The sequence below is a fragment of the Marmota flaviventris genome, chromosome 7 (genome assembly GCF_047511675.1).
Source record: "Marmota flaviventris isolate mMarFla1 chromosome 7, mMarFla1.hap1, whole genome shotgun sequence".
In the NCBI taxonomy this organism is placed as follows: Eukaryota; Metazoa; Chordata; class Mammalia; order Rodentia; family Sciuridae; genus Marmota; species Marmota flaviventris.
This window is the reverse complement of record NC_092504.1, coordinates 62,005,863-62,029,278: the sequence shown is the minus strand read 5'-3', so window position 1 is coordinate 62,029,278 and position 23,416 is coordinate 62,005,863. Positions and strand designations below refer to the sequence as shown.

Below are 23,416 nucleotides of genomic sequence, written 5' to 3'. Positions count from 1 at the left end.
TGGTTTAAAGCTTTTTGAGCTCTTTATACATTCTAGATATTAATCTTTTGTCACAAAAGTGCTAGCAAAGATTTTCTCCTGAAGCAGGAAATTTTATGGTAAGTTTGTAAACTAAGAGGGATTATCCAGGAAAGCAGGGAAAATGAACAGTGTAGAAAGAGAAACAGTGTCTTCTTATAGGTGAGTGAAAGTGGAATTCGTTGCACAAATGACGAGAGGTGGCAGTTAGTAGAAGCATAGAGAATTCATTTGAAGTGACAGGAAGGAAGGCAGTGTTGTGGGTATATTTAAGTATCACTGAATGATTCTTGAGTTCTTGTACTAAGTACAAGCCTGGTTCCTATGAAAACATAACTTTAAAAGCATAGGTGTATGTTAAATATGAAGAAGTTTAAATAGACATAGTTTAACGAGGTGTTTCTTTTTTGTATACCACTATTAACATCTTACTGTTTATTGTTAAACTATGTCATACTGTTTAGTACTCAGTTACATCAGAATGTAATGAATATCTTTTCAGTATTTGTTCCATCTCTGTGTCCCTTATCTCTCAATTAGATTGTAAACTCCTTGTGGGTAGTTGCTTTTCTTCATGCTAAAGTGCTCTTGAACCATACTGAACAACTTCTCAGATAATACTTGGGAGTAATGTATGGTGAAGGTATGTTTGCTCTTCATGTAATCAGATTCTCACATTGGCTCATGAAGGGAACATTTGGCTTGAGGCACCATGGAAGTTTTGTCCCTCTCCTTCTCTCTTTTTAAAATTGCAGTACTGGGGATTGAACCCAGCGGCACTCTACCACTGAGCTACATCCCTACCCCTTTTCAAATTTTATTTTAAGACAGTGTATTACCTAGTTGCTAGGGTTGGCCTTGAACTTGCTGTCCTCTTGCCTCAGCCTCCCAAGTTACCATGTCCAGCATTAGGAAGTAGTGTGTCATTAGTGGCACATTGCTCACTATATTTCTTACCCTTCAAATATTTCACATTTTCTACACGTTTTAAATTATATTATATTGTGTACACATACAAATATTTAACAACAAATCCCATCAATCTATATAACTATAAAGAACCAATTAAAAATGTGAAAAAAAAGAAAATTTCCCATTTCCATACAAAATAAACTAGCCTCCTATGACTTTATATTGCTTTCCAGTTACTATCTAATACTCTTCTTAAGTGCATTAAGGTCTCATAAAAGTTGTTCATGACTTTTCCTCCATTTCCTTTTATGCGTATTCTATCAGGTTATCCTTCCCAGCATTCCACCAAGAATAATATTGTGAAAGTCACCAATGACTTTCACCTGGGCAAATCCATTAGCCATTTCTCAGTGTTCATATGACTTGACCTATCAACAGCAGGTCACAGAATATCTTTCCTCTTTCTATAACACCTTGATTTCTCCTCAAACACACATAGCTGGCCCATTGCTTTTTATCAACTTAGCCACCTTCATTTAGCTGACTTCTTCCAACATTACTATCTCTGGGCTCAGTAACCTGACCTATTATTTTATCCTTGCACACCTACCTACGTGATCTCATCCAGACATCTGGCTTTAAATACCAGTTAGTCATTCCTAATTGCAAATTTACATCTCCAGCTACAACATCACTCATGATTTCCAACCACCTATTTGATATCCCCATGTAGATGCAGAGAGTTAATTAGTGAGGTATAAATGTGACAAACATTTGCCAGAGAAATGAATAAATGACTTCATAATTTTGAGTTTAATATTATAGTGATAATGTATGGTAATTAAGTAGGAAAGAACAGAGTTTAAAAAATAAAGAATGTTTACTTTCATGGCACATATATTAAAACTGGAATACAGAAAAAGATTAGCATGGCCCTTGATCAAGGATAACAGGCAAATTTGTGAAGCATTTTGTATTCTGTATTCTGTGTTCTGTATTCTCCTAGAAAATGTTCTAGAATTTCTTGAACCTGGTTCAAAGTGAGTGCAACATCAACCCAAAGACAACCTTAAACTAGGCTTTAAGCCTTCAGTCTTTCTTCTAGTTAAGATCGTTGATAAACAAGACATGTCCAAAGTGAATAAGTCTGACAAATCAAAACTGAATAAAACTAATACTGAAGGGAAAAAAATATATATGCTTCTCTCAAAGAAAACTATCCAGCAGGAGAAAGAATGTTCCCAAACATTGGGATTTCTTCCCAAGAGTAAATTTCAACACTGCCTGAGAGCCTTGGCTTATTTTTATAAACCTGTGTGTTTGTATAAATTTTAGGTACCTATGGCTTCTCATCTGTACTCCCTGGCTAAGAGGTCAAGAGTAGTCAATGTTCACTTAAATCTATATTTTAAACTTCCTATTTGTACATAAATTCCAGATGGTAGATGCTGTCATATAATCTCACCACTGATGACCTTTGTATGTGTGGTCCTTGCGCCCCCTACAGGGCAAGCCAATTTTAACTTAGAAGAGGTGTTTTCCACTGCTTCTTCACCTTCCTGAAGGTGCATACCTTTACAGCTTCTCACAGTGTACCTTCATTTCTAATGTATCAATAAAATAATATTTTAAAAAGACAATGTTCTAGAATTTCTTGGCTTTTCCCTTAAATTTGGTTTATTTTCCATTTTAGATTATTTTTTGTGAGGAAAGGGACATCTGGCATTTAAGCACCATTCCTTGAAAATTTTATTATTTTTCCATATAATTTTGGCACCTTTGATGAAAAGAAATTGACAAATGTTTGATCCACATTCATCTATCGTTAATGCCATACAACACTGTTCTGATTACAATAGCGCTACGCAATGAAGTCTTTTGTTAAAAAATTTTTTTAATTGTCAGTTGGCTTTCTGGCTGAGGTTACATCAAGTCTAGAAGAAGTTGGGAATAACTCCATGTTAACAATATTATGCCTTTAAATCTATAGCTATAGTGTATGTCTCATTTACTCAGGTATTCTTCAAACTTTCAACAACTTTTAGCAGTTTTCTGTGACTAGCTCTTGCACAACTTTTGCTCAACTTAGTCCTACATATTTTGTTTATCCTCATGTGAAACTGTTTTATAAATCTCATCTTGTCTGTTAGTAGTCTATAGAAATGAGGTCGATTGTTGTGCATGGATCTTGGCATAATATATCTCTAAATTTACTCATTAGAAATCACAAGAATACCTTAAGATATCATCTGGAAATGCAGATTTCTTCCTTTCCCAGTATAGGCCCTTTACTTCACTAACCTCCAGTACAATGCTAAATGCAGGTGGTGAGAGCACAAATCTTTGTCTTGATAGTTATTTCAGGTAGAAAGCCTTCCACCTTAAGAGTCTCACCATTAAGAATGTTGTTTTTGCATAGTTATGTTTTGTCAAGTTGAGGAAATCCATTTCTATTTCTAGTATTTTCAGCATTCTTATCATAAACAGATGTTGGAGCTGGGTATGGTGGCACACGCCTGTAATCCCAGCAACTCAGGAAGCTGAGACAGGAGGATCACAAATTCAAGTCAGCCTCAGTACCTTAGCAAGGCTCTAAGCAACTCAGCAAGACCCTGTCTCAAAAAATAAAAGGTCTGGGACATAGTTCAGTGGTAAAGTGCCCCTGGGTTCAATCCCCAGTACCAGTAAATAAATAAACGTATGTATGTTGGATTTTGTCAAATGCTTTCTCTGCATCTAATCCTCTTTTATTCTATCAACACAGTATATTATACTGATGCTTGGATATAAAATCAATTTATTCCTAGAATAAATCTCCTTGGTTGAGATATATGAACCCTTATGTTTATATTGCTGGATTCAATTTGCTAATCCTTTGTTAAGGATTTTTGTTGTTGCTTCTATGCTCATGAGAAATAATGGTCAGCAGTTTTCTTATGATGTCCTTGTCTGGCTTTGATATCAGGGTAGAGCTCAGCACATAAAATAAGTTGGTAAATGGTCTTTTTTCATTATTTTCTAAAAGGGGTTGTAAGCTGGTTACATTGGCACATGCTTGTCCCACTCCCATTTCCCCCACTGCCCAGTTGGGGTCCTTCCCTGAGCTTGCTCCCTCCTTCCCTCCCTCCCTCTCTCCTCCTCCCCTCCCTTATTCCCTCCCTCTGTGCCCAATTGCTCAAAAATTTTAAAAAATAATAATAATAATAAAAAGAAAAATATTAAAATCTCCAACTGGACTTGATTACTATATTTCTCCTTTCAATATTGTCCAGTTGTGTTTCATATCTTCTAGGGCTCTTTTTAGATGAGTAGGTCCTATTAATAATATAGAATATCCATCTTTTATTCCAGCTAACATTCATCATCTAAAAGGTAAACCTTGTCTGGTAGTAATATAACCAAACCAATTTCCTAATACTTATTGTTTTCATGGTATATCTTAACCCATCATTTTACTTTCCCTTATTTATGTGATTAAAAATAAAGTATATTTCCTATAAAAGCATGTAGTTGGATCACTTTTATATCATCTTATAATCTCTGCCTTTTGAATGGAATGTACAGTCCATTTCCAAATGACCTAATTATTGTTATGACTGGATTTTTTATTTTGGTATGTATTTTCTATTTGTCTCATCCTGTTTGTTCCTCTGTTCCTTCTTTATAGCAAGCAACTTTTTGTTTTAAATGAAAAAATTAATATATCATCTTTATTTCTCGAACGTTCAGATGTTTTTCTTTGCTCTAGTGATCACAATGTGCACATGTATTTATTATAAATTATTCTGTTAATAGACAGTAAATTTGTGCTTGCCAATTAATCCTCCCTACCCACTTCACTTTGCAATATTATTGTCATACCCAAACCTGTTATACCTCCTGTATATCTCATTTTTTATTGATTTTTAAAAAAATAAACAACAGCAGAATGCATTACAATTCTTATTACATATACACAGCACAATTCTTCATCTCTCTAGTTGTATATAAAGTATGTTGACACCAATTCGTGTCTTCATACATGTACTTTGAATAATGATGTCTATTCATTGCATCATCCTTGCTAATCCCCTGCCCCCTCCCCTTCTCTCCCACCCCTCTGCCCTATCTAGAATTCATCTATTCCTCCCATGCTCCCCCTCCCTATACCACTATGAGTCAGCCTCCTTATAGCAGAGAAAACATTTGGCATTTGTTTTTTTTTTGAAATTGACTAACTTCACTTAGCATTATCTTCTCCAGCGCCATCCATTTACCAGCAAATGCCATGATTTTATTCTCTTTTTTTGCTGAGTAAAATTCCATTGTGTATAATACATATGCCACATTTTTTTTTATCTATTCATCTATTGAAGGGTATCTAGGTTGGCTCCACAGTTTAGCTATTGTGAATTGTGCTGCTATAAACACTGATGTGGCTGTGTCCCTGTAGTATGCTGTTCTTAAGTCTTTTGGGTATAGACCGAGGAGAGGGATAGCTGGGTCAAAAGGTGGTTCCATTCCCAGATTTCGAAGGAATCTCCATACTGCTTTCCATAATGACTGCACCAATTTGCAGTCCCACCAGCAATGTATGAGTGTGACTTTTCCCCCACATCCTCGCCAATGCTAATTGTTGTTTGTCTTCATAATAGCTGCCATTCTGACTGGAGTGAGATATCTTAGAGTAGTTTTGATTTGCATTTTTGATGAACATTTTTTCATATATTTGTTGACTGACTGAGGTTCTGAGAAGTGTCTGTTTAGGTCCTTGGCCCATTTGTTGATTGGGTTATCTGGTGGGTTTTTGTTTGTTTGTTTCTGTTTTTTTGTGCTTAGCTTTTTGAGTTCTTTATATACCCTAGAGATTAGTGCTCTGATATGTAAGGGGTAAAAATTTGCTCCCAGGATATAGGCTCTCTGTTCACTTCACAGATTGTTTCTTTTGCTGAGAAGAAACTTTTTAGTTTGAGTCCATCCCATTTATTGATTCTTGGTTTTAATTCTTGTGCCACAGGAGTCTTAAGGCAGTTGGGGCCTAATCCCACATGATGGAGATTAGGGCCTACTTTTTCTTCTATTAGACACAGTCTCGGGTTTAATTCCTAGGTCCTTGATCCACTTTGAGTTGAGTTTTGTGCATGGTAAGAATCAGGAGTTTAATTTCATTTTTTTGCATATGGATTTCCAGTTTTCCCAGCACCATTTGTAGAAGATGCCATCTTTTCTCCAATGCATGTTCTTGGTACCTTTGTCTAATATAAGATAACTGTAATTTTGTGGGTTAGTCTCTGTGTCCTCTATTCTGTACCATTGGTCTACCAGTCTGTTTTGGTGCCAATACCATGCTGTTTTTATTACATTGATCTGTAGTATAGTTTAAGGTCTGGTATAGTGATGCCACCTGGTTCACTCTTCCTGCTAAGAATTGCTTTAGCTATTCTAGGTCTTTCATTTTTCCAGATGAATTTCATGATTGCTTTTTCTATTTCTATGAGGAATGCCATTGGGATTTTGATCGGAATTGCATTAAAATATATATAGTGCTTTTGGTAGTACGATCATTTTGATAATATTAATTCTCCCTATCCAAGAACAAGGTAGATCTTTCCATCTTGTAAGGTCTTCTTTGATTTCTTTCTTTAGGGTTCTGTAATTTTCATTGTATAGATCTTTCACCTCTTTCATTGATTCCCAAGTATCTTTTTTTTTTTTTTTTTTTTTGAGGTTATTGTAAATGGGGTAGTTTTCCTTATTTCCTTCTCAGAGGATTTGTCATTGATATACAGAAATGGCTTTATTTATGGGTGTTGATTTTATATCCTGCTACTTTGCTGAATGCATTTACTAGTTCTAAAAGTTTTCTGGTGGAGCTTTTTGGGTACAGAATCTATAGGTACAGTCTTCTAGGTATATAATCATATCATCAGCAAATAGTGCTAATTTAAGTTCTTCTTTTCCCTGTATATCTCTTTAAGATAATATTCACTGGGCTACTCAAGACCAAAATTAGTAAATCATACTAGATTTCTTGCACTCCCTTATACCTTATATCTTTACTCCTATTAAGTCTAGCTCCTCAATAAGCCACAAAAGCCTTTGTTTTCCATCTTCATTGCCACTTCCAGATTCTTTTCTTTATCATCTTGTATCTAGGCTACTGTAATAGTCTCTTCACTGGTCTCTGTTCAAGTCTCATCATTCTCATTCAGCCACTTACACATTCCCTGAAATACTCATTCTAGTAAGAAAATTTTATCCTATTCTTTTGAGCAATGGTTTTCAATGGCTCCTACCTATACAGAAGATGAAATCTAATCTCCATGGAATGGCACACACAGCCCTCCATGACCTGGCTCGCTGCCTATCACTGTCTAACCCCATTAAACACCACTATCTGATAACATTTTATGTACTAAATGATAGAAAGCTACTTATAATTTCCTGAACACAACTGGCTCTCTCATAATTTTGTGCATTAATAAAAGCCATTTCTTCTGCCTGGAATGTATTCCCTATGCATGTTAGGAAAGCAAATACCTACTCATACTTAACTTTTCAATTAAACTGTCATCTTGTTTATATGATTTGAATCTACCAAGTAGTTCCTCAGTCCTTTAAGTACTTTGTACATTTCTACTAATACATTTACTACCCTTTAGTGTGGTGGTTTGTTCTCATCTCTCCTCTTTCTCAATGTTTATGTTCTTAAAAATAGGAAAGGTCTTTTTATTTTTCAATTCTCCATACTAAGTATAGTGGCTGGCACATAATAGGCACTCAATAATTATTCTTATTCAACAAATGAGTTGTGAAGGCAGAACTGTTATATGAAGACATGAGAAAGATTAAATTTTCCTGAAGTAATTGTGGAGAATGAATAGCAACTTTAGAAATAGTAGGGAGTTAATAATAACAGTGGCTCATATATAGTATGTACTTTTTATATACCTAATTTGTGCTAAACTCTGCATACATTATCATAAAAATACTATGGAATAGATGTTATCATGAAACCCATTTTGTAGATGATTGACTGGAGGCACAAAAATATTTTAAGTCTGATCAAGATCACAATAAGTGATACAGCCAAGACTAAGGGTGGTCTGTTAGCAATTATTTATTCTGTTTTTCAATACAACCAAATGTCAAACTGTCACTGCTCTAGGGCTTTGTTTTCCCTTGTTGCTATGTAATTGCTCTCCTCCTTTTCCACTTTCTTTTTTTTTTTTTTAATATTTTTTTCAGTTGCAGATGGAGACAAAATCTTTATTTTATTTGTTTATTTTTATGTGATGACAGGGATCGAACCCAGTGCCTCACGCATGATAGAGAAGCCCTCTACCACTCAGCCACAATCGCAGCTCTCCTTCTCCACTTTATCTTGTATGTGCTTTTATGTTCTGTTTTTCTTCTTTTTCTTTCCTTTTCTTTTCCTCTAACTTTCTCTATTCAATTTTCACAATGAACATAATCTAAACTAGATCATCTGGTATTTTACTAGGGAAGACAAAGAAGGAATAGTTAGAAAGAAGATGAGTTAGGATTGTACATACAAAAGAGTTCCAAGAAACAAGAGAAAACAAAGGACTGACCTTTGAATCTAGAAGAAAAAAAAAGATGTGTAATTATAATTGAGAGAAATATTTTAAATAAACTGTTGAAGAGAAGGTTGTGAGATAGAATAACATTTGTTAAGGAAATGAAGACAAGCAATCACTGTAGACTACTTATTTTAAAAACTAGCATTAAACAACAGAAAGAACTAAGATCACAGCTAAAAAGGACAGCTAGATCAAATAAAGGTTGGAAGGGCAGTTATATTTTGGTTTTTGTTTGTTTAACTAGACAAATCTGGGCATGATTAAATACTAAAGTAAAACCAGTTGTCTACTGTCAAAAGTCAAATTGTTCTATGACATTAAGAACTTCATGTGTCATGTTTATAGATATCATGTCCAAGGTTTGGCACATAGTAGATGATTATTATAAATACACTTATTCAAAAAAAATTACAAATTTTTTTATAATAAACCCAGGTTTCGGTTGCAGTATTTAATCCTATATCTTCTACCAACTGAATGCTGCACTAAAACGTTCATTCATTATACAAATATTGGTATACTATCTCTGTGTGCCAGGTACTATTCTAGGCTATGTGAACATAGCAACAAACAAACTTAAAATACCCTTCCTCTAATGGGAAGAACTGAACACATACTATAAACTTAAAAGTAGGAGATGCAAAGAGTAATAGGCCCTATAAGCAATAGAAAAGCATAATATTTACTATTAATGGAAGGAGCGAATAATGTTGCATATAGAATGGTCATGGAAGACCTCTCTGTTTAGATGTTATCTGTATAAGAAAATAAGTCAGGCAAATAATCAAAGAACACTGTGGACAGATAAGATAATAAACCCAAAGATCTGAGAAAAAAAAGCACTTAGAGGATAGTGAGGAAGAAGAAGGTAAACCTTCAGATTGAAGTAAAAGGAAAGAGTAACAGAACCAAATGCAAGATATCCATAGTTCACCTATAATTTTAACAGCACTTAATCATTTATGAATTCTTTCACACATAAATAATTTTTAAATTAATGCAAGGGGGAAAATTAGAAAAATTTCAAATTTATTACCCTGCAAAATTTGTTTTGTATTTTTCCTTATATAGCAATAAATTCTACTTATTTCAATACTGTAAGCAATAATCTGAAATACAACATGTTATTCAATAAGTTAAAAGTACTTTGAATTTTTGATATTATTAACATTCATGAATCTCAATTATGATACAACTTCCTTATAGAAAGCAGTGTTCTACTCAATAGATGTAAATATTCTCTCTGAACAATTCTACTGGAATAGCCAGTGGACAAGACTCCAAGCAGGCACAGGTGACTAATTCTAAGAGCTGCATGTTAAGAAAAATACACATTAGTGTAATTCTAGTTTTCTAATTGTATCCCTTTCTTTCTTATCTGTCAATAACTTAGTATGGTTTAAAATAATTCACCTAAGTGGGATATGTAACTCATTGACAGAGCACATGTTTAGCATGAGCAATGTCTTGGGTTCAATCCCAAGCACCAAATAAATTTCATTAAATAATTCAGCTGTTTCCATATATGTCGTAGTACCTACCACAGGTTAGTATACATAATGGACAACAGATTCCATTAAGTCAAGATATTTTTCATACTACTATTTTTTGTTTAGTAATGCTAAGTAAAAACAATAATAGAAATAAAATATTTTAGTATCAAAACATCTCTATACTACAGATAAAAGATTTTCAGAGGACATGGTTTGGGGAAAGCAAGGTAATTAGCAAAAGAAGCCAAATTTCTTCCAAGAAATTTTAAAAAACAAGTTTTAAATTTCTTTTTATGAAATAGAAATATTAAGAAAACATGGAAAATGTACATTTGAAAAACAGAGAATGTGCCTACAGTTATAAAAGCAATTAAAATAAAATGAATAAAATCTCAGCGTTAAACATGCTGTAAAATGTGCACTTTCAATGCAGACAAGATGGTTACACCCACTCCTATTAGAAAACTGAGACAAAATGGGAAACTAATGAGCTCAGCCGCAAGGGATTTATTTGTTTGTTTTTTAATTTCATTTACTTGCTCAAAACATAATTTCTATTTTACTCTAATGTCTTTTGTAGGATATAAGGGGAATCAAATGTTCCCAAATAAGAATCTGAATAAACTGTGAAAATGCATAATACAAGCTTCATAGTTCTAATGCACATCTACTATATTCTGTCTTAATATTTTTGACAGGTTAATCATTTGTCTTCACGTTTAAAGAACACAAGTGTTTTGCTAGGCTGATAAATAGATCATGGGGGTAAAAAGAAGTGCTGGGGTAGAAGAAGATCTGTTTTTTGAAGATGCATTCTTAAGCAAATGTGGGGACATATACTTCTGTACTGACCATGGTATGCGGAAGATGTGGTTCATTATGAAAGGAGAAATAAGTAAAGCCCACTGATCAAAAATAAACATTTTAACAGGAAATTTGCTATTTGGAATAAGGAAATAAGTTATCCTGGAAACCTTTCAGACAAAAAAAAAAAATTAAAAAACAGCCCTAAACATTGTGCTAACATCAGCAACTTTTAAAAATCTCAAAGCTAAATAGAATCCAAACAGGTTACAAAAGAATGGATAAAGTAGCAAAGGTGACAAAATTAATGTCTGTTTGAAAAACCAGTTCACCGAGCAAAGCAAGGAGCTAGATGAATAAAGATATATTCGGTATTCATTTTCAGTTTTAACTGGCTATATTTAGTACTGTTTGTTTTGCTCTGACTGGAGCTTGAATTTAATTAGAAACAAAAATATGAGTAAAATTTTCATCAAATTCAACTGCAGTTCTGTTTTAATTTTTAAATAATGTTCAATTTCAGGTCTTACTTAGGAAAAAAATGTAAATCTGATTCCATGACAACCAATAGTACTGTGATGAACATCAGTAATGAAAATGCCAAGCCCCAGTCCAATATCTAATACGGAAATGTGATTTAATGTAAGTTATGAAACATAAACACAACGACAGTACAACAAAAGAACTGGAGAGTCCACTGGAATTTGCTTAAGTTACAGATCATGATTAGTGACTAACATGTGTTAATGACTAACATGTATAAACAATTCTAGCTGGATTTTTTTTTTTTAGCTTAACTAGAATTGAAATTTGAAGAGAAATTTATGAAAGCAATTTTAAAGCACTTCTATTTACACTATAAAATTTTATTAAAAATAATTCCGATCTATACAGATACCCAACACCACCTAAAACAAGTGAACTTGTTTTTTCTCTCTCTCCGTTTCAATTAATGATACCACTTATTAGAAGTTCCTAGACTTAGAATTTCAGCATCTTTTCCCCCAGCAATCTATTCATTGTTACCTATTCACAAAGTCCTAATACTTCTGAGGTTTGTCCTCTTAGCTCCAGTCTCACTATGAAGACATTAGTTTAAATACCGCCTTTATTAGTCTCCTACAATCAGACCCAAACTGGTCTCCCTGTCTCTAGCTTCAATTCATCTTACCATCTTACCAATACATTTTACCAACTCTTGCCAGATTAAAGCTCTAAAGGACAGATCATGTCATTCTACACCTCAAAACTTCTAAGAGGTTCCTGCTTTAATAAAGAATAAAAGACCAGGCTCATTAGTTCATCAATCAAAGTCCTGCTCAATATAGCATCAATCTACCTTTCCAACATCACTCCCCATTATGCTCTTCTATTTTAATGTAGAGGTACTCTTCCCTATGGACAAAGAAAATTAATTGTTATTTCTTGGACCTGGCCTATAATTTCTACTTCCCTGATTAATGTACTCCTTCTGCTTAAAGTAATAATCCCAAACTTATCCAATTATTTAGGATACAGGGTACAGTTTAAATGTTACCTCCTTCATGATGCCTTCCCCATTCCCCACCTATATGTAAACTCCTTCAATGAACACCTACAGAACCTTGTAAATTCATCAAGTAATACCACTTTATAACATGGCTCTTTACAAAAAGAAACCTCTCTTACTAGATTTCTTACGGGAGAGAAAAACCATGAGGGGAAAATTCCTTAAGGTAAAATACCTGTAAAGTCATGCAGTCATATATACACACACATATATAAGTTAAATGCATAAATTAATGAGCATACATATTATATTAATAAAGAGGTATAAAAGTCAATAAAATAATATGATGACAACATACCTAGTGTAATATATTCCACTAATTTGGAGCTAAACTCTGATCTAAATTTTAAGAACCAGTACTGCAAAGTAACTACGTTCTCCTATTAGATTATCAATATTAATGTGGGGGGGGGATCAAATCTACAATTCTTATAACACAAAACTCAAACATCAGGACATGCTATTTGCTCTACATATATTATTAGCAACTTTGTTTTCTGACTGAACTAAATTGAGAAGAAACTTTTGACAGCATTTTGAAATAACAGAAAATTCTTCCTTACTTCTAGTAAGCTTAGGAAACTTTTTTTTCAGTTTCTTCCTTAATGGATTAAGCTCAGGCATTATTTCTGGAACAGCTACATAAAAGTCTACTTGAACTTCATCATCCAAAATCTGAAAATCAGGGGAAAAAAATAATCTTAGATTATCTTTTGAAAAACAAGTAATTTTCATTTTGATACAGAAGAGACATTAAGCACAATTTTTTTCTTCAAATTCAAGGACCTTATGAATGCACTTACCAATTAAGAAAACAATCAGAAGCAAAACATTTTCTTTTAAATACAGACACATTCATTTTTAACAAAATATTTAAAGGTTTTAATTTCTCCATGAAGTTGTGTTAGGTAAAAAGGCATTATAAGCTAGAATATAGCACTAAAATGTATACAACTCATATAACTTCACAAAGTAGAATTCATGTCTGTTAGAATTGAAGAAATAAGCTTATATTTTTGCAATAGATCACATGTAAAATTAATAATCACTAGGTGCCAAACTAACTAGCAACCAGTAGCTTTATAAATTTAGAGCATGGAGAGAGCTGAATCTATAATTATTTTCACAAAGAACTGAACTAAAATTCTCCTTGTCACCAATACCTAAAAATAAAAGATGTGGGGGGGCAGTCAAAGACAAGTTCATGCACAGTTTATTATCCATATTCTATTTCCATTTTCAGAGCAGGGGATTAATATTCAATTTTTAAAAGATTTTTTTTCATTGATTCAGGCAAGCACCTAAAGTAACTATTATACTACTATACTACTTAAAAATTTAATTGATTATAAAATGAAACAACTGTTTAGAACAATATTGCCTGGGCAACAAGTATTTCAGCAATTTTTGTTTGTTTTCTGTTTTTGCATAAAATCCTACCAAAATATGCTACTCAAAGCCTTGGTTTAGGGTTACATGGAATCCAAAAAATTTGAACTTTATAATAAAAAAAAGCACTGATTCTTGAATTTTATCTTTCTGTTACCAATATTTCATTTTACAAATTCTTTACTCCTTAAATAACATACCATGTTCTCCTTTACAATAATAAATGAGTACTTCTCAAGTGCCATGAATTCTGCTAAATATATTACATGATTTAGTTCATCCAATCTTTACAACGACTCTACTAGGCAGGTACTACTATTGACCACGCATTCCAGATAAAGAAACTGAGGGCTTAGGGAGGACAAGTTAGTCTCTGCACTCCTCAGAGTGAGAGCCAGAATTCAAACACAGATAATGTGATTTTAGAATCAGGACTCTCAGCCTTGGAAATAGGAAAGCAGAGGCAATTTTGAAAATGTCAAAAGAATTGTATGTAAATTTTCTACTTAAAGATTTTCCAAAATTAATTCTGTGTCATGTTCCTTTAAATTAAATTAAAGTTATGTTTGAAAGTTATGCTATAATTAACCTTAACCTTGAAATAATACAAATCTGTGGATGGAAATCATGCTCTTAGAGATAAGTAAAAACATGAAATTACTTTCAAAGTTCTCAGAACCAAGCATATTTGTGATATTACAAAATAAAATTTAATAAAGTTCTTATCTAAGAAACAACTGAAAAATTAGTAATTTTATCATAGTTTACATTTTATAAGAGCTAAGTAATTACAGTACACTAATTCAGAAATATAGGAATGGGATTGGGGATGTAGCTCAATGGAAGAACACTTGCCTAGCATGCACAAGGCCCTAAATTCAATCCCTAGAACCACAAAAAATAAATTAGTTAATTAAAATAAAAATACAGGAATGCATTTTTAAAATTGCAGCCATGATACTATTTACACAACTATGTAGAATTTACTTCATAATCTGAATACCTTCTAAAAATAACATGGACACTCTTTTTAAAAGAGACTATGGGGTAACTTGCAAGAATACAGTGATTAAGATTACTTAAACAAATGGCACAGTCCCTTTCATAACAGATCCACCACTGAGGTCCCTAAAGAAAAATGCTGGTACCTGTAAGTTTTATGTATCAAATAACTTCAAAGTGTATTTGGTTTCCTTATTTGGATTACTTTTTCAAATATGCTTCCTCTGCTGAATTTATAAAATACTTTCTGTTCCATTACCATTTCTTCTTTGATAAGTAACTTAACTTCTTAAAGTTTGAGAATTGAAAGAGTGGCTATGATAGCTCTACTAGATACCTTGTGCTTGCAGGAGAAAACAGATGAAAGGCAATATACAAATGTAATATGAATAGTCTCTGACTTAAGAAACCAAGCTCCACTCTTTTTTTTAAATAAACATACAAATTAAAATTGATAATCTAAAAAGAATTGGGTACTAACCTCCAACTTGGTCTAGAATCTTTGTTAAAGTATATTCTCTTCCTAATTTCTTTTAGTTCTTCTCCCAAAACTCATTTTTAAGACTCCATATAAAAATTTATAATCTCCCACAAATTTAGAATATTATTGGAGTGGGAAAAAAATAAATTACCAGCACTGCCATACATTCCAAAGGATGAGCCCAGATAAAAGTTCCCCAAATGAAAATCTGGATACTGAACAAAGGATACATTTTCAAATCACTTTTTCCTATTCTGCCTCTCCCCCCTAAAAAAAAATCCATAATCTAAATGATTATCTTTAGAAGAGGAGCTTTTAGGGAACATTAAAGTATCATTTGTATTTCAGAAATAGCTATGTGCCTATTTCCATCTTAAAAAAAAAAAAAAATGCTGTTCTTTTCAAAAAAACACTCCACAGGCTCTGTTATTTTCTACAGGCAGCTACACAGTCATTTGTCAGCTACCATGCTGAGCCTCTGCCACTCAGAACTGAGTAGGGAGTAAAAGTTAAGAGGAACCAAAAGCACTATATTATAGAGGTCAGATACTAAGCTTTTTGATCTATCAAGTGAATCACTCCAAGAAAGCAAAACAGATATTTGATCTTCAGAAGATGAATAGAGCCAGGCACAGTGGCATACCCATAATCCCAGCTACTCAGGAAGCTGATGCAGGAGGATCACAAATTCCAGGTCAGTCTGGTTAACTTAGCAAGACCCCGTTTTGAAATAAAAAAGTGAGCCAAGCGTGGTGGCACACTCATGTAATCCCAGCAATTCGAGAGGCTGAGGCAGGAGGAATACAACTTCCAGGCCAGCCTCAGCAACTCAGTGAAATGAGGTTCTAAGCAACTTAGAGAGACCCTGTCTCAAAATAAAAAATAAAAAGGGTACTAGGGATGTAGCTCAGTGGTAAAGCACCCCTGGGTTAAATCCCTAATACCAAAAAAGAAACCCTGATGGACAAAAAGGAAGAGGGGTGTATCCTGGACATGACAAGAAACCACAAAATAAATCAAATATAATCAACATCATTTTGTTTTTTCTTACCTTGATTTTGAGATTGAAAAAGGAAAGTTTTTCCCTGCTCTATAAAAATCCCTACTAACAATTTATCAAAAGATATGAGCCTGGTGATTATGTTCAACATGTAATAAATCAGTGGATGGCAAAGATAACAGAACAATCTCTATAACTAATGAACATGAAAACAACACTATACCTTCTGAATCAGACTAGTTCCTCCTGCAAAAGCAGCTCCATTTTCTTCTGCTATTTCAATCTCTGATGCATTCTACCAAAACACAATAATGTGAACATCAATCTTTTTAACAACTTTAATATATTTTTTAATATTCTATCAGAAATAATTAGCATTCAAAATAAAAATCATGGTTTTATTTTGACATCAATTTTCAATTAAATGTATCAGTTTACAACATTCATTACATGTTTAATTTGTAGGTATTTAAAGTGCTTCTTGACAGACATATGATGAAATACACCAAAATGGCATATTAGAAACCAACTAAATGGTAGGTATTAGTTTTATCAATATATTACCTTTCAAAAGTAAAAGGTTAAAATATATTTAGTTTTGCTAACTTAAACAGAAACATTTTATAAACCAATATTAAGAGGGTAATTTTTTTCAACTTAAGAACTAAAAAAAAAAAAAAACTTACGAGGTGTCTGAAAATTTCAAAAGAAAAATAAATAGTATTAGTTATTTTTTTTTATAAAAAATGGTTTTATTGTGAAAATGTTTCAATCTCTTAGGTATCAAAGTTCTGTGACATTCCAAGAACTATATTCCCCACTTTTCTGGGAAGAAGTAAAGTATCTTCCTTGAGAGTAAGGCAGAGCAAATGAAAAATGCCTCAATTTTGAACTTTGTATAGAGAAGAATCAAAACATAAAACATACATAAACACAGTAAAACAAATTAACAAATCCATTATTAACAAAGAGATGTAGATGGATTACTACATTTGTTATAAACTTTTGTTATAAACATTTGCTATAAACTTGATTTCCTAACTTTCTAGATATTTTTAGAAGATGTGGTTTCTGAGGATACCTAGCACGATTTCCTAACTTTCTAGATATTTTTAGAAGATATGGTTTCTGAGGATACCTAGCACTAAGTGGTACTCTTGCTTTAAAATAATCCTCTTGTGTAAAGGAAGAAATTTAAGTAGTAAGAAGGAGTTACGCAGATAAATTGTATGGTACTCTTCAGTTTCTTGTGAAAAATATAATGTGATGTATTAGTAATGATGAGTGAAATTTTCTATTTGGCTCTATCTCAAATTAGTACCATAAATCCAAATAAGTCATCTGCTTTGAACTCTAAATGGGGAAAACAAGATGCTGATGAATACCTAAATTTTCTCTATTTATTCAGTTATTCAAACCACTGATTAATGTGATTTCTAAAATAAACGAAATGATACAAATAGATAACAAGTTACTCACCCCAGTAAATACAGCAACTTTATTGATTTCTGATGCAAATGGGTATGGAAAACTAATAACACTGGCAAATGGCTCCACTTTTTTCTAAACATACAACAGGAAAAACAATTATAAAAAGTTCATTTTTTTTCTATTATCTCTCACTTTCTATAAAAACCAGAACTGACATGGTTTTCATTCTTTGATTCTACCATATGTCATTAATCCAGAACCATTCTTTTGATTACAAATTAAAGATCAAGAAACTATATATCCTTTTTATGAAAATATAATAAAAATCTAAATCTCTCTTCCCAGCTCCATACTCCCTTAGCATCTGCTTCTCTCTCTTTATCACTTACCACAGTCTCTCAAATATTAAGAGGTATATCTGTATATCTATAAGCCCCCAGCACCTAGTATGATATTTACCATTTCATTGATATAAACAGATGTTTCCTAAATTGACTTAAAATTGTTAAAAAACATGTAATTTTCTGACACAGTCAAGAAAAATATGAACACAGCTATACAAAATGAACAACAGAAAATATCTAATTCATCTGTTTAGTAGGATACCCCTAATTGTCATACTTGCTCTAAACAATTAGGTAAAATAGATTATTTTTTAATATTTATTTTTTAGTTGTAATTGGACATAATTTTTTATTTATGTTTATGTGGTGCTGAGGATTGAACCCAGGGCCTCACATGTGCTAGGCAAGCCCTCTACTGCTGAGCCACAACCCCAACCCCTAGATCCTGTTTTGAAATAACCTGGATCACTATCAGATATTTTTTTTTTTTTTTTGGAAGGGAGCAGGGGGGATTAACCAGAAATCAAAAATAAACAATAGCATGCATTTGAGGCACTCTAATATGGGTAGAGATTCTACAGGGCCTCAGAATTAATCCACTCCATCATTTTGGCCAAGGGCATTTGTAGATCTAAGGCTCAGGTGTCTTAGGGAGACTACATGGAAACAAGTTCTAGGCCCTTCACAGTTTTGTTCAAGCCTTAAGGTTTGGAGGGGAAAAGGAGAGAGAAAAGACATTATTCTGCTAATAAAACTGAGTGAAAGATAACATTCTTTTGAGTAGAGACTCTTGAGGGGGAGGGGATTTGTTTTCTGACAAAAAGGATTTTTAAAATTTCCTTTTTTAAAAAATTTATTTATATGTGTGTGTGTGTGTGTGTGTGTGTATTGGGGATTAGACCCAGGGCTTACACATGCTAAGCAAGTACTCTATCACTAAGCTACATCCCCAGCCCTATTTAATTATTTAGTTTTGCAACAGAGTGTCACTAAGTTGCCCAGGCTGGTATTGAACTTGGGATCCTCCTGCTTCAACCTCCAGGATAGGTGGCATTACAGACATGTGCCACTGCACCTGGCTAAGAAGGCATAAATTCTTAAGCACATGTTATATCAGTCATTTAACTTATTATTGATTTGCATTCCTTTGCCATTAACATGTCATAACTGGTTTCAGTAGTAAAGCAATCATAACAGCATCCCCCAGGGAATACTGGCTTGTTGTGCACTCTATAAGAAAAAGAAAAGCTTTAGAATAATGACAGTACCTTTTAATGTCATTCATTTACAAATGACTTCCATATACAAAATGAAGCTTGTGTCCTACAAGACATTGTTACGAACTTCTTTAATGGTTAACTAAGAAAAGTATCATCTGTACTACAAAACTTTTAAGATAAAGAACTAAGAGTAAGGCTGGGTGTGGTGGTGCATGCTCTAATCTTAGTGGCTGGGGAGGGGAGGCCAAGGCAGGAGGATCTCAGCTCAAAGCCAACCTCAGCAAACGTGAGATGCTAAGCAACTTAGTGAGACCCTGTCTCTAATAAAATATAAAACAGAGCTAGGGATGTGGCTCAGTGGTCAAGTGCCCCTGAATTCAATCCCTGGTACCCCCCTCCAAAAAAGAACTAAGAGTAACATAACATACAAAATAAAAATTGTAACATGACTGGTATAAACTGTTTCTAATGAAAACTAAGAAATGAGATAAACCTTGGTTCAAATCTTAACTCTACCCGTGCTCCATAACCTTGAACAAGATACTTCACTTTCTCTGTTTCCTCTTCTGACATCATTATAGGATTAAATGAGAAAATAAGTGCAAAACATTTAGTACTGTGACTGATACACAGAAAGTTTTCAGTAAAAGTAATTAATAAGTACTAAATCCTTTACATGTATTATCTCATTTAATCCTCAGTAGAACCAAACTAAATATTTTATCTCTCTTCATAAAGAGATGGAAAAACTGAGACTTAAAGAGGTTAAACAATAAATCCAAAGCCAAAAAGCAAAGAAGTCCAGGGTCAAAATATGGTGACGGCGGGCTGGGGCTGTAGTTCAATGACAGAGCACTTGCCTAGCATGTGTGAGGTACTGGGTTCAATCCTCAGCACCACATAAAAAAACAAATTAAATAAAGGCACGATATCCATCTACAACTCTAAAAATTAAAAAAAATATATGATGACAGCATAATATGGGTTGGTTTATACTGTAATTTGACTCCATTGCCTATACTCTTAAACATAATGCTGTGCTGCTTCCTCCTAGGTGCTTGCTTTCTTTTGCTGTGCAGGTTGTTAATTTGTATTACAAAATTTAAATCTTCTAATTTGGCCCAAAAAAGACATTTTAGAAAATAAAATAAAATATCATTTCTAAAATGTTAGATTTTTTAAAGAGACGTTTATAAAATTTAGGGCTGTAATAGACCTCAATACTAACCTCAAGGTTTTCTCTCTTTTAGAGTTTTATAAAAGTCTTCTGAAGAAATCCAGGGTATGAACATAAAAAGCAGAGAGGCTCTGATTAAAGCATGAGTGAGGAGTTTGGTACCTAAGCCATGCAAACTTAGTCTCATCTAAGACTGTAAGGAATACATTTGAGCTAATCCAAAACCCTCATTTACAAAGAAGAAACATGATACCCAGATAGCTTAAGTTATTTTCCAAAGTTACAATGATATCTCAATTTTAACACTACTTTTGTTGAAATTTATACTAGTCATTCTTTAGGAGTACAGGAGATATATATATTTATCAACTCTCCACAGTGTCTTTAATTTTATATTTTCAATATTTCATATTTCATCTTTCAGACCTGGAAAATTTTAAAATTAACATTTTTTATGACACACTATAGAAAGAGCATGAGATTTTCTAAAAATCATTGTGGGTACAAGAATTTTAAAAACTAAGAAATATCAATTCATATAGTCACTGTTCACAAATAAACATATTTTAATTGGGTCTACATACCTTTTTCCCCAATGCCATATCCAGTGTCAAATCAAGATAAACCCCTTGCTTTGGATGAGTAAAGTCCAAAATTTGAAATTTCTTAAGTAACTGAATAGCTTTCTCCACCTCATATATCTGCCTTGGGTATAAGCGTTTTAAATAGACATCATCTTCAGGTTCACCTTCCATGTAGGAATATGATTTTATTTTTTCTATCTCGTCTTTTTTTTCATCTGTCGCTTTTTCTTTGGTATCTTTTTTTGTTTTCTTTGCAGGCCTTAAAAAAAATTATCAAGATCAGTTATATTAATATTCTAGGAGGTTTTTTTGTTTCGTTTGTATAGGGAATTGAACCCAGGGGTACTTTACCATTGAGCTATAGCCTTAGCCCTTTATATTTTTTTATTTTGTGACAGGGTCTTGCAAAGTTGCTGAGGACCTTGCTAAATTACTAAGCCTGGCCTTGAACACATGATCCTCCTTGCCTCTGCCTCCAGAACCACAAAGTTTACAGGTGAGCTTCACAATGCCTGGCCCTAGGAGATTTTTTAAAGACCAATCTACATAGGACAGAGAACACTAATAAAAGAAAGTATATTTAATTCAAAAGCATAGATTGCTTTATAGTTTTTCAAATTGAACAAATATTAAGTGAATTTTTCTACTGTTTACAGTCAGTAAAACTTAAATAAAGCATTGATATTGTTCTCCAGAAATTTACAGAGGAATAGAGAAGACAGGCATGCAAACTGATAATTTCAATTTAATGTGAAAAGTACTACGAAAGTGTTATCAAGGTCTTAGGAAAACAAACAACCTATTGTAGGAGAGTATAAAAGAGTGCTAGAAGAGATGACCTCAGAGTCAATTATTGAGGAATAAGGAAGTTAGCATGGATATACACCCCCCAAAAAGAAAACATGTCCACCCCAAAACTTGTACATAAATGTCCCTAGCAATGTTATTCATTAATAACCAAAAGAAATTAACAATCCAAACATCCAACAACTGATGAACAGATACATAAAATGTTGTATAACCATATAATGCAATGTTAATCAGCAACAAAAAGGAATCAAAAAAAGGAATGAAGTATTAATACCCCCTACAATGTGACTTAACCTTAAAAACATTATGCATTTATCAAAAATGGGCATATCAATAGAGACTAAAAGTAGATTTAGTGATTATCCAGGCCTGAAAGGGGTTGAGGAAATGGAGAGTAACTCTTAATGGGGATGGAGTGTGTGTGAAGAATAATGAAAATGTTCCAAATAAAAGTGATCACAGCAGGGTGCATGGTGCATACTTGTAATCTCAGCAACTTGGGAGGCTGAGGCAGGAGAATTACAAATTCAAGGCCAGCCTGGGCAACTTAGCAAGATCTTATCTCAAAATATAATTTTAAAAAGGCAGGACATGTAGCTCAGAGGTCCAGTGCCACTAGATTCAACACCTAATACAGTTTAAAAAAAAAAAAAAGTGATTAAGTGATTCTAATGATGGTTGTACACCTCCATGAATATACTAAAACTACTGACATGTACATTATATCTTAATATAACTGTTATTTTAAAAATAAGAGCCATGCAAAGAAACAACATAATAAAAATCACTGGGCCATGAAATAAAATGATATACAAGAGAAGCTATTATAAGTTCTATATGACAAGAGCAATGATTGTCAAACTTTTTCTATAAAGGAACAGGTAGTCAATGTTTCAGCTTTGTGAGTCATGTGGTCTTCTGTCCCAATGACTCAACTCTGCTCTTGTGCAAAAGCAGCCGTAGGCAATATACAAATGAAGAAAGCTATGGTCCAATAAAACTTTATTTATAGACAATGAATTTGAATTTCATAGTTTTCATGTATCACAAACATCATTGTTTTGTATTTTAACCACTAAAAACTGTAAAAATCATTCTTAGCTTGTAAGCTGAACAAAAATAAGTGGTGGATCAGATCAGACCCACTGGTTTGCTCATGTTTGAATTAAAAGGGCAAAAGAGAAGGCAGAACACTATAAAATGACGTTAGAAAATCTACATCACAAGGGCCTCCTTTAAAGGCAAAGAGAAGCCAGTGAACAAGAGGCTGAATTTCAAGGTTGAAATAAGAGAAATGGATCCAAAAGAAGCAGAATTGGAGACAACTAGAAAGCTACTCTCTCCCTAACTTCTCAAGGAGACATGAGAGCCTGAACAAGAATGGTGATGGTAAGGAAGCTGAAAAAGAGTGCAGAACAGAAAAATATTTACAAGGTAAATATTGAAGATAGGGGGCTGAGCCTGTGGCTCATGGGTAGAGCACTTGCCAAGCATGCGTGACACCCTGGGTTCAATCCTCAGCACCACATAAAATAAAATAAATATATTGTGTCTACCTACAATTAATAAATATATTTTTTTAAAAAATATTGAAGATAGGAAAAGGAGAAAGACAAGAT

The 23,416-nt window shown here is 33.3% G+C and overlaps 1 protein-coding gene and 1 non-coding gene across 3 annotated transcripts in view; one reads left to right on the top strand and one right to left on the bottom strand.

The window, feature by feature from the left end:
• Mrpl1 (mitochondrial ribosomal protein L1) overlaps positions 1 to 23,416 on the bottom strand; it is an 84,399-nt gene that overhangs the window by 44,440 nt on the left and 16,543 nt on the right. For both annotated transcript variants that reach the window (XM_071614356.1, XM_027939856.3), the window contains exons 3-6: positions 20,988 to 21,246; positions 17,711 to 17,794; positions 16,455 to 16,526; positions 12,923 to 13,034 (exon numbers count right to left, since the gene is read on the bottom strand). In XM_071614356.1, coding sequence (XP_071470457.1) covers positions 12,923 to 13,034; positions 16,455 to 16,526; positions 17,711 to 17,794; positions 20,988 to 21,246 — 527 coding nt within the window. The remainder of the gene's footprint in view (positions 1 to 12,922; positions 13,035 to 16,454; positions 16,527 to 17,710; positions 17,795 to 20,987; positions 21,247 to 23,416) is intronic.
• Positions 1,809 to 1,911, top strand: LOC114096379 (U6 spliceosomal RNA). The gene has a single exon (XR_003583418.1). It is a non-coding gene; the product is annotated as a U6 spliceosomal RNA (small nuclear RNA).